The sequence below is a fragment of the Panicum hallii genome, chromosome 2, assembly GCF_002211085.1.
Source record: "Panicum hallii strain FIL2 chromosome 2, PHallii_v3.1, whole genome shotgun sequence".
Taxonomy (NCBI): Eukaryota; Viridiplantae; Streptophyta; class Magnoliopsida; order Poales; family Poaceae; genus Panicum; species Panicum hallii.
In genome coordinates, this window is record NC_038043.1 from 52,985,434 (window position 1) to 52,997,464 (window position 12,031).

The following is a 12,031-nucleotide window of genomic DNA, read 5'->3' on the forward strand; positions in this document are numbered from 1 at the left end:
GGGTTGGTTTCAGATTTGTCTTCGTCTGTGGAGCCGCCATGGAGCTGGAGAAGGTGGACATATTCCAGCCGTGTTTCGGGAGGTAACCCTCTCGCGACCAGTTCTAGCTCGTTGCTGATGTCAAAACTTTTTGCAGCGAAGATTATCTGAAAGGTACCTTTGGAATTTGTTGGGATTGATTCCTCTATGGTGACGAGTGCACCTGCTACGTGATTGTGTACTTCTATGGATTTGTTGAGAAGAAAACTCAAAACAAGGACTCGCCGGCTACAGGGAGAGGGAGCCGGGACTATAAACAAAATAGCATAAAAATACATGCTCCTTGTAGTTGAAAGAACATGAAACGACTGATCGATATTAGGTTGCTGGGCAAGTTCGGTTGGACTACCAAGTCCAGACCCCAGCCTCGCGAATCTTCAATTCCGCCGCAGATTTCTCGATGCCACTCGTATGCAGACAAGGTGGAAACAAATGAAGCAACCGCTATGCGGCATGTGCGGCGTATCAACGGAGAATCGTAAAAAACAATTCCTCAGATCACAAGGTAGCAATCTTACCTTTCAAAAAAAAAGGTACTGTAGGCTGTAGCAAGCTCCAGTAGCGACACAAACGGTACAAGCACGTTGAGACCATCACGGCTTCGAAGCTCACACGGAGCCCAAGGGGAACTCGATGCCACTCGTATGCAGAGAGGTCAACTCGATGGCTTTAACGGAGACGAAAATACAAAGCTTCAGCATTTTCAAACTAGGCATATCTCAAAAGTTTGCAATAAAAAATTGGCCAATAAAATGACAAGAGATTAACTGGAATCAAAGCAAAGCGGAAAGCAATCTCACTCAAAAATACAATGATCTCATTACCAAAACTGACGCAGCATGTCCAACCCAACCGACAACAAATCTCACCATTTCCCTTACACCTCTGTTGCAGCACGTCTCAAAAACATATTTCGAGTACATGACAATATACACACTCTACAGCAAAACCATGTATGATGGCAACTTCCAATTCCTCCAAGCGAGCGATGCATTCACAAATTACCCCACCCAGAAAAATATTCAATACAAAGAATTGGCTGACGGTAACAATGATGAAATATCAAGAAAAAAACGCAAGCCGGGACCTTGCAGCGGCAAAAACTATGTCGATAAAATCGACTGTAGCAGGAGCTGTTGCTGCGGTTGCAAGTTGGAAAATGCTGACGCAAGAAAATCTGGAGGTAGAGTCTGCTGGAATCGCCTCAAGATACTGACCATCTTGTTTTTGGTTTCATCTGTAGCAAGCTCTGATCCATTGCCCAAAACCTAAACAACATACAGATTGCACAATAACCATTCAGGAGTTCATACATAACAGTTAAGTCATACATAACTATCACTACAAATTTACAACCTAACAAATTGAGGGCACAGATAAAACAGTACCTCAACAAAAATTGAAACAATTTTAGGAAGATACTGATTTTGAGGGCCAAGAATTTCCGTATCCGACCTGCAAGCAGAACTGGTTATTATAAATTGCAAAAGCCATTAACCTTGTTGGGAGATTTCCAGTCATGAGTGTACCTCTCCACCATGGAGCAAAGTTGCTCATGTACAACTTTAGCTTCAATCTTGTCATCTTTTATAGGCAAGCAACTAAGCCAGGCTGGAACAACCTGAGAAGAATGTATGGATCAGTTTGGAATAGTGTCATGCACAAGGTTTGGAATGGTATCATGCACAAGGTATAACTATCCCCTAGCAAAGCTAACGGTGCAAAATTAGGCTTTAGACACCATGCAGTAAACTTAGAAGCTTACAGGTGTTTGGTTTGAGGAATAGGGTGGTCCACCACCTTCTCACATTTTTGTTTGGTTTGGGGAATAAAACCGGGTTCCTCCATCACCATCTTAACCCTCAAAAGGCACATGGCTAGCTTAATAATGAGAAATAGGTTCATTCCAACAAAATTCATGGGACGACTACATGATCGACAATTCCATCAAAGATGAGGTGATTCCTCAAACCAAACACCACATTAGAGTTTCAGTGTCCCCTGCTCATTGCTCCCTCAGTGTGTGCGCGCTGTCTCAGCGCAGTGGAAAGAAGGGAGAAGGAGGGACAACAATAGGACGCTCTTAGGGATGAAATTTCCATGTTTAAGGTTTCTCCTAGTAATGCGCCTAAAGCCTCCAAGAGCTGGTACAACCTCCTTCCTATTCTTCCCCTCCTACCCAGAATCCCACATGAGCTACCCACCTAGGGCGCACTAAGCAACTTCTGAGAAGATGCCGTCACATGCAGTTGGCTATGGATATAACCTTTAGACATTGATCATTATTACCAACAAATAGCCACTTGTCATTGGGGTAGGCACAAAGCTAGAAAATATTGGTCATATTATACCAAAAAAGTTATTGAGAATGAGCATATACCTGTGCCGCATCAATACCATCCCGATGAAATTGACATATTTTTCCAAGTGCCGAAACAGCATTATCATATGCCATAATATTGTCTGGCAGTCGTGCTTCAGGATGTCGGATAACATTGTTCAATTTTGATAGGGCCTCTGCATTCAGCAGCATCACATTGTTGGATTGGTAGGAAAATGTTGAAAAAACATTAAAATACTAGAAATATAAAGAACCTACCTCCAACTAGGGGGCGAAAAACATGACCACCAAACTCAGCACATACACCCACCCCATAGACAGCAGCCTAAACGAACAGGAACAGTCATTTTATTGGTGTCCAATGGTACCAAGTGAAAAGGGAGAATGGATCAAGGGAACATAATAGAACAAAAAACTGACCTGCCGAACATCTGAATTCTCATCATTTGCTGCCTCCAAAAGGAAAGGAAGGTATGTATCATAATACCTCAAAGCTGATTCACGGCATTGCTCTGCAACATCATCAAATATACAGATAGCTATCCTTCTCTCCTCAGGTGTTTTATCTTTTCCCTGCACATCAACGATAGGGTACAAAAATGAGTTGGAACGAAAATATCAAACCTAAAAAAAATAAGCACTGTACAACAGGAATAAGCATGGAAAAACAAGAAATGTTACTAATGAGGAAAAACATTAAGATCCCAGTATGTAAACCAAAAATAAGCATGCAATCACTGAAAAAAAAATGCTCAACAACAGAGAGCTCATACAAATAAATAAACAGGGCAGAGCTCAGTCGGCTTACCAACATTGGCGTAATGTACACTGAGAGCTCATCAAAGAACGGCAAAAAAGAAGCTTTGAAGGTCTTAATCAAAGTTCCAAGGCACTCGCTGACCTGAAAGTTTAAAGATGTTAAATGAAAAATAATAGGTATGCTAAATCTCAGAACATCTTTAAGAGAAATGAGATAAGCCCTAACATCATTTCAAAAACAAACAAACCTGATCAAATACTTCCTCCTCTTGTTCATTCTCCTCTTTAAGTAGTTCTCCTTCATCAGCATCAAAATCTTCTGCTTTTGTTCTTTCTGTACGTTCCCTTTTCCTGGTTGCGCTGGCTATAATGACATTTTTTATCTCATCCGAAATAGCTCGTACTTGGGTTTCATCAAGCAAACGACCAGAAAGCTGCCCAATGAGTAGCATCAATGAAAATTCAATGAGACAGTTATAAATTATACAAGGGACGAGAATACTTAAAAACAGGCTAAGAGATACCAACAGAACTATAGCAAATATTGTTCCATCCACAGAACATAGTTAAATAATCCCTCTCGTTGCCCTTTTTGTGATTGCAAGGTGATGATCATGCAAGCAAGACTATCTAGCTTTGCCTGGCTGACTAATAAGTGTGCAAAACCGTGTGCAGAACCCTGATTCCTCCATGTGATGCTAGCTGGCTCTAATTGCAACTGTTTTATTGATCACAATTTGTTACATGAGACTATCATCAGCCATTCTGAATAAAACATGGATAAAATCCCAAACATATTGAGCGATGGAAATACATGTTTCAGCCTTCCCTAAAAGAGACATTTTCGACCAATAAAGCACTATATTTATTCCAGAAACAGTATTAGATTGATGCCTCCACTAGACAAGAATACATGCATAAGGGCCCATGTTATTCTGCACATATGGAGATGCACAGGTTTCAGACTGAAAAAAACAATACGCCTGGCGTAACTTTGTGAAGTTCCATTCTAACTAGACATCTATCAGAGAAAATACACTAAGACATCATTATTTGACAACACAGGGGTAGGAGGTTAGAAAATAGAAGTTATAACTAAATATCCAAGTGAAGCTTTAAGAAAAATCTCAACCATAGATTGAAATTATCAAGCAGATGGTGCAAATGTACAAACCTGCATACACTCATTTAATGAATCCAGCATGGATGAGCACATTTCTGTTTCTGGCTCCTGCACAAAGGATGCAAAACGTTCAGGTGTTAGCATGTGCAAAAGAAATAATAATCAAACTACTGGGAGATCTTCAAATAGACCTTGTGAAGTGCTTCAACAAGAGCTGGAATTATGTAGTCAGATAGCTGTTTAACATAAGACTCATCACGGCCTTGAGCCTGCCCCTTCTCAACAGCCAATTTGGCCGAACGTAGGAGTTCCGGCATTGCTGCACAGATGTTCAGAATTGTAAAAGGAGCAAATGTGCGTGGAAAATAAATCACTGTACAACATCAAAATACCCGCAACAGCAGCTCTCCTGACTTCTTCATGGAAGTAAAACTTCAGCAGAGGGACCAATGTGGGGGCAACCTACATATAAATTTGAAATCAATGGTGTATGTTGGAAAGGAGCAGTTGAGACTTGAAAAAATTAGACATTGGATATGTTTCATGCGATAACAAACCTGATCAATCCATGGGAAGAAACCCTCCTTGAGCTCATCAGCATAACAGCACAGCATGTTGCAAGCTGTTGCTTTCTCTTCCAGCACACTAGTTCGGATTCCTATTCTCTTGTCACCAAGAGTGATTGTTTCAATGCTGCATAAACATAAATTTTGGGGAAGTGTCAAAAAGATTATACAAAGTTAAAAGTAGGATGCTCTCCGTGCCTCGGCAGGAAGGGGGATGAATAGCAAAACCTTAGAACTATATATCAATAAAAAAAAGATCCATAAACAAAACAGTGTAAATGTTTTACCAAGTAGGCACACTACATCTAAATGCCATAGTATGGTTCATACCCCTTCATACTTCAAATAAATTTCAAATTAACATGCTAAACTAGATAATTTTGCGCTTAAACCAATTTCTTCTAAATTCTTTTCTGTACATTCTCATGGATACATCAACTATAGGCAAGAAAAAGTCAAATCATCAACCATGAAATAGAAAGATTCCCTATTTGCAACTGTACAAGAGCGAGAAAGGTATAGATATTTCAAAGTGGCAATAGTCTATCATGATTTTCAGGATTGCCAACCTAAATCTCTAATCAAGTAGATAAAATATTGCAATAGAATGAATAACCGACCTATCGTCGTCTGATTCTATTTCATCATCCGATTCAGCTGAAGTAATTGTTACATCGGGCTTCAGCTGAGCAGACTGAAGAAGTGGTGGCATAACAACACTCATGTAAGGAAGGAAATCCTGCCCAAGACATTTGCATAGCCTGGCCCAAGCCTATAACATGTGGTGGTAAGTGTTAGACATTCACATATTTAATGTGTCGTTAAGCCTAGTTTCAGTTACGTTGAAGCATACCTGCAACATGTAGCTGGTAATTGGATCATCAGTTTCCATTGGAGTACCTTGCAAAGCCATAAGTACTTCCATAACCTAGCAAAGGGCAGATGATTAGAATATCAATGTTTCCTCAATAAAAAAAATAGTATAGCCGAAGATGCACCTTTAAATTTAAGGTTCAAGGAGAAGCAGAAATGACAGCCATAAATAATAATTTTATCAAACAGAAAAAGACATACAATCTTCCTGAATTTGATACATCAGCAGGAAAAGCATTGAACATTTAAACGAGTCAAGAACACAAACAGTGATTAAAAATCGATAGCAAGTCATTTGCAACAAAGTACATTATTTGGAAGCTGGAACACAACATTACAAGTGAAAGAAGAGGCTAACCTGCCTTGCGTCGTCTCTGAACTTGTCTTTACCCACAGCCATTCCTACCAAACTAATACACTCCATGGACTTGGCACGGAGCATCCTCTTAGACTTGTCAGTTGCATTCATCAAAATAGCTTTTAGGTATGGCATGACAGCATCATAGTATTTCTTGAAGTGCTCCTGCAAGGCAAAAAAAAAACAAAAATTGTCATAATGCTATTCTAAACTTGTTATCAACAACAAGCTAGACAGGCAAATGAAGGGTTGTCAAAATGCTATAAACTTGTAATCATCAGCAAGCTAGAAAACGCTAAAACAATGGGACAACCCCATGGTACATGACAACAAAGATCCATTATGCATATAACAGCAAAATGCATCCACCCACTCCCAATTGTCAAACAAACAGTTACCTGTGATGAATCTGCTACTGAAGCTAGAGCTGTCAATGCTCCTTCTTGCACCATTTGCTTGCCATTCTAGAAATAGATGTTAGCATGTTTACTACCCATAATAACAAATATGCCCAAAGCAAACTGAAATATAATTCAATGCAAGTAAATGCATACCTGAAGAAGAACAAGTAATTTGTTAACAATTCCATCCAGGTAAGGTGTCAAAATTTCTGGTGTACAGTTCTCGCTGAAGTTCAAAATGGCTGATGCGGCATGTGCCTGTCAACAAAAAGAGTCATATAGGAAGTCGATACAGATTGTTATTCCCTCCGTCCCGGTATATAAGGCGTAACCACCTCTGGTTCAAAGACCAAGGAACATATTTAATTCTCTCTATCAACACTAGTATTACTGCATCGATGTACGAGTGTATAGAGAGAGCGCGCCTTATATTATGGAACGAGTAAAAAGTGGTTACACCTTATATATTAGGACGGAGGGAGCATTTCCTAAGATGTATGACATAAATAGGTGTGCATGACTTCTGCCTCAGAATTGAGACAAAGAATTGCATAAACCTAGTATCTCAATGAACGCAAACCACTTAAACAGCATTGGGTGCAAAAGTCAAGTTTCCAAAACGGAATAATCAAAGTTACTCGAGCATCCGCTACCTTCTATTAGCATTTACTTCTTGTAAAGGTGATGACATGAAGGACTAGGTAACTTGCTAGGTGATAAATTACTATTTATTGAAGGAACTTTATTAGCTTGAAGCTAAATAGAATTTTTTTTTGAGACATTCAGATGTGTTAACTGTGCCCACCTATTTACAATATGTTGTTTCAGTATGTAAGATGCACAAAAAACTTCTTGATCCACATCAAGATGATTGATGCAACAAAAATAAGCAGTAACAAGTTGAAGGGTGTGAGATCAAGTTTCGCTGAAATGATACAACTAACCTGAACTCGTGGGTTCTGGAAATCATCCATAGCATTTGCCAATGCAGGCAGCACCTTCTGGTGGTAATGAACTTGCAAGTCTGGTCCCAAATCAGTAGAGAGCTGACCAATCGCATTGATTGCAGCCCATCTCACACGTGGGTGAGGATGTTGGAATCCATTCAATATCATTGAAACAACTTGTTCCAAATTTTTAAGCATAACCTGCCAGAAAAAAAAACAGAAACCAATGAGAAGATGGCCTTTTCAGCAATGTTACATGAAACCGGGAACAGGTAGCATATGTTTTTTTTATACTAGCCTATAATAACTCTTGTAGATTTGGCAATTTAGTATTTGTCATCTCTACATGAGGAATCAGTGGACAAGTATAGTGTTCATCATCCAATTTTCCCTTTTCCTAATTCTACATGTCAGTTCAAAAAATCCAGTTTACGTATCCAAAAGACCTAAACAGCAACAATAAATATCCTTCTAATTGACCAACAGATTGTTGTACACTAGTCATACTTATAAAAGTTATCAGGCTAACCTTTGCACATCCTTCTGCAATCTGTGCCAGTGTTATGAGCGCAGCATGGTGCTTCTGCCACTCAGGAGCAGAAAGGTACTGTGGAAGCAGCTCAGATGCAATTGGCACAATTGCATTTCCACCAATGGCGATGGCAAGGCGGTCAAGGCACTCCTGTGCCACTCCATAGTTGTTCCCTTCACCTGCATCTTCATCTTCAGTTTCAGCAGAGTGCCAAGAAGGGTCATCCTCGACATCAAGCAGCATCTGCATCAGCACTGCAAACAGCCTGCCGACAAACTGGGGGAGTCGCCGCATCATTCCAGGTGCACGCTCTCTTGCCTCAGCAAGAGTAATGACAAACTCAACCGCCAAGTGCCTGGTCCCATCCTCCAGCTGTGCAGCCTCAGCAACTTGTAGCATTGCCCCTACCACGTCCGCAATCTGCCGTCGTAGAAACCTAGGCTCTGCACCAGCCAGCTCAACAAGCAGCTCCAGCGCCTCCTGCGCAGAGGCCTCCTGGCCAGAGTTTAGGCAATCCGTGAGCGCCCTCATCATTGCTGGGAGCAAATCCTGCATCTTATCCCGATCGGCGTTGGTGGGCAGGCACTGGACGAGGTTGACTGCAGCACCCAGGGCCGCAATACGCACATCAGGGGACGTGGGATGCGCCAGGGCAGCAGCGAGCAGGTTGTGGATAGTCATGAGATGGTCGAGCAGCGATTCAGCGATGTAGTCCGCCAGCCTCGCGAAGATAAGCAGCGCAGACTCCTGAAGGTTGGGAGCCTCGGGCCCAGACGCCGCGCGGAAGAGGAACGGGAGCAGCTCGGCCCACGCGTTTTCGGGCAGCAGCGAGGCGGCGAGCTCGGAGATGGCGTCGCAGACCTTCTTCGCGATGGGCTTCGGGGGATCGGACTGGAGCGCGGAGAGGAGGTGCGCTTTGAGCGCGGACTGGCCGGCGGGGGAGAGCTGCGGCCAGAGCGGCGCCGGGGGCGTGGCGTTGTTGGCGGAGGCGTCGGAGGACGGGGTCGGGGAGAGGACCTTGCGGAGCAGGACCCCAGCCATGGCGCGGAGGTCGGCGGGTGTGGCGGGCGACGCGAGCGAGGAGGCGAGCCGCAGCGCGAGGGGCTCCGGGTGCCAGGCCCGGAGGCGGTGGAAGGCGGCCTCGGCGGCGGAGCGGTCGGTGTTGGAGGACGACATGAGGGTCGACAGCAGCGCGTCGAACGCCGCCGGGTCGCCCCCCAGCAGCGCGGCGGCCGCGGCCTGGTCCTCGGCGGACGCCATCGGATCGGAGTCGACTCCGGGGCGCGCGGCGGCGGTTAGGGTTTGGGTGGGGGGCGGGGGTCGAGCCGGTGGCGGCGGCGGCGGGAAGGGGAGGGTGGTGGAGAGAGAATTAGAGACCGGGGTTGGGTTTAATATTATATGGGTAGGGTTTGGGAGATGCGGCTCGCTCGTCGCGGCCGCCGGGAGACCAGGCCAAGGCTCGCGCTCGTGGCTGGTGTGGTTGTGTTGGGGTGGGGCAACCGCCGTGCGATGAGACCCAGAGCGAGCACGCCCGCCGTGTGGGGTAGGTTTGGTTCGATTTGGCTGCGGCCTTGCCGGCGGCCGGGGTCGGCTCGGGTCCGTCCGGCTGGCTCGGCCTTCGGGCGCCCCGCACGCCGGTTCCGCGGGATTCCCTTGTCCCCGTCACCTTTCCATCGCCCCGTGGATTTTCGCAGCGACGCGCCGGTATCTGCGTCCGCAGAAACCGACCGCTCGGCTCGGTCCGGCATCGGCCCGCGCCCCGTTGGCCATGGGATCCGCTTCGCAGATGCTTCCTCCTCGCCGTGCCGCGTCTTTTCGGCGAGCACGGGGGGGTTCTGGGTTTTACAGCTGGGGGCGTGAGCTGGGCGCGTGGATGGAATGGATGGACAGGAGAAGGTGGTGACGCCCATGGAGGGCCATGATTGGGCATTGATGGGTACAGGCAGGCGGCCGGGTGCCATCTTCCCCGCGTCATCATTGGTGCACGGCTCAGGGGAACAGCTGCGGCCCAACAGGGCTCGTCCTAGGAGGTGTGCTGGCAATCCCTTGTGGACTTTCTTTCTTTCCTCCCGTATAAAGAAAGTGCAATGTTTGGGTCCTATCATGTCAATGCGAACCAAGTGGTGAATGCGCACGGTGACCGAGATCCCGTGTGTTCGTTGCGGCTCCTTTTCACCATATAGGTGTAGTTTGCTCCTGAAATCGCGACGCAAAAGCAAACGTAATGGGAAAACAATGGTAACGTTCGCAGAGTAATTGATATGATGCTAACAAAGTAACAAGAAAACTAGATAGCGTTAAGCCGTTAGCAAAGTAACGGAAACCGACATAGCGTTATCCGTTTGCAAAGTAACGAGAAGCTGACGTAGTGTTTAAGCCGTTAAAAATAGCAACGGGAAACTGGCGTGGCGTAATCCTCTAAACAAAATAATGAGAAATTGCATTGCTTTGGTTCCACGGCTAACGGAAATGGAAATCAGGGAGCTATCAATAAAGAGAGAAGATGACACATAGGAGGAGGGAGGCTGTTGTACATGATAGAGCAGCATCCTCTGGCGCACCATTGAAAGTGCTAGCTATTATAAGCAGTGGCTTGTAAACTGATTTTGCATAACAGTACTAGCCCTCTACATCACCTTGAACCCTCAAGGCAAAGCTAGCTTGTCCTCTTTAGCCTCCCCATTATTATCTCCTATGAACTCCATTTTTTGTAATGAATGTGTGTGGATGCTTATCATCATCCCACTCTATGATTACGAAAGCCTTCTATGCGGCCAAATTCCATGGTAAGACCACGAGATATGGCATTAGCTTGAAGGATCCGCGTATTGAAAAGGGTTTGCATCGCAATCTAATTACATGAAAAAAATACGGGCCAAATATTACCATAAGTTGATCGAAATGTAGCGCACAGATATTTACGATGTGTGTTTACTGTGCAAACCCAAGCATGATGAGGATATGGCCCGATCTTCCGAGAGGTAGGACAAGTTCGATTGGTGGAGGACTCGACGTTGACGATCCGGCTTCAAATCAGCAAGATTCGAACCCTGCAACCGCTACACCACTGCTCTGTTGGTTATCAACCAAGCACAACTTGATCGACCTTATCGAGAAGGCTTTTTCTGCAAACGAATCGAAGAACACAGGCAAGAACGTATAAATACGCAATCTGACAATTGCAAATACAATTGAAGCAAATCACAAGAGAGGTTCAAGCACTCAGTTCAAAAGTGTCGTGTTTTTACCGTCGGCCTACCTAGGGATACCCTAAGGTAGATGATTATTTGGTGAGAGACCGCCGGATCTGGAACTTGAAGGTGAACGCAAGGACACAAGACACAAATTTAGATATGTTCGGGCCGCTAGAGTAGCGTAATACACTGCGTCCTATTTGGGGTGTTGTATATTGCGCCCTGAGCTTGGGTGTTGAGTTCCGTGTTGGCTGCTCAGTAATAATGCTTAGTAGTCGTCGGCCGGCCGCTAATCGTCCTCGCAAAGTCGAAGTGATCGCCGGCGGGCCGCCGAGCCTTCTCACGAAGTCGAACTAGTCGCTGGAGGGCCGCCGAGCCTCCTCGCAAAGTCGAAATAGTTGAACTCGTCGCTGCTGCGCGCGGGCATTGTGGCACAAGCTGAAGTTGAACCGGGTCGTCGAGGTCGGCGGCCGCGGTGTATCGACATTGCAGCGCGAGGTGAAGTCGAGCCGAGTAGTCGAGGTCGATGTAGCCGTTCGCTGAAGGATCTGTCGGTGTTTAACCGGCTGCCCACCGAGGGATATACCCAAGGTGGTAAGTTTTGGGTGAGGGGACGCCGAGATTAGGAACTCGAAGGTGCAAGGAACACAAAACTTAGACAGGTTCGGGCCGCAAGATACGTGATACCCTACGTCCTGTATGGTGGTTTGTATTGCCTTTGGTGTAGAATAATCTGGAGATCGTGTTTTGAAAAGATCCCTGCCCTCCCTTATATATCCAGGAGGTCAGGGTTACAAGAATCCTCACCGATATCAGCCAAGGAATCGTACCAGAACATATCTCGGATAGATTCCTTCCGTATCGGTTAGTTTTATCTCTTATTTAAACGGGATAAATA

The 12,031-nt window shown here is 45.2% G+C and overlaps 1 protein-coding gene across 1 annotated transcript; it reads right to left on the bottom strand.

Moving 5' to 3' along the window:
* Positions 1–807: 807 nt before the first annotated feature.
* On the bottom strand, positions 808–9,502 carry LOC112880480 (importin-5). Its single transcript, XM_025945118.1, has 19 exons — positions 7,937–9,502; positions 7,405–7,608; positions 6,614–6,718; positions 6,458–6,523; positions 6,060–6,224; positions 5,682–5,756; positions 5,449–5,600; positions 4,820–4,955; positions 4,655–4,724; positions 4,454–4,581; positions 4,314–4,370; positions 3,388–3,573; positions 3,189–3,281; positions 2,801–2,953; positions 2,639–2,705; positions 2,420–2,556; positions 1,569–1,660; positions 1,428–1,494; positions 808–1,307 (listed from the first exon to the last, which is right to left on the bottom strand). Exons 1-19 carry the CDS (start codon positions 9,197–9,199, stop codon positions 1,143–1,145), a joined length of 3,381 nt encoding a protein of 1,126 aa, XP_025800903.1. The 5' UTR covers positions 9,200–9,502; the 3' UTR covers positions 808–1,142.
* Between the last annotated feature and the right edge of the window lie 2,529 nt (positions 9,503–12,031).

Excerpts from the sequence above, each read along its gene's own strand:
- LOC112880480 (XM_025945118.1), bottom strand. The coding sequence starts at position 9,199 with ATGGCGTCCGCCGAGGACCAGGCCGCGGCCGCCGCGCTGCTGGGGGGC. Across the intron at positions 7,609-7,936 it reads TTGCAGAAGGATGTGCAAAG|GTTATGCTTAAAAATTTGGA; the intron begins GTTAGCCTGATA and ends TTTTTCTGGCAG. Across the intron at positions 3,574-4,313 it reads CATTAAATGAGTGTATGCAG|CTTTCTGGTCGTTTGCTTGA; the intron begins GTTTGTACATTT and ends CTCATTGGGCAG.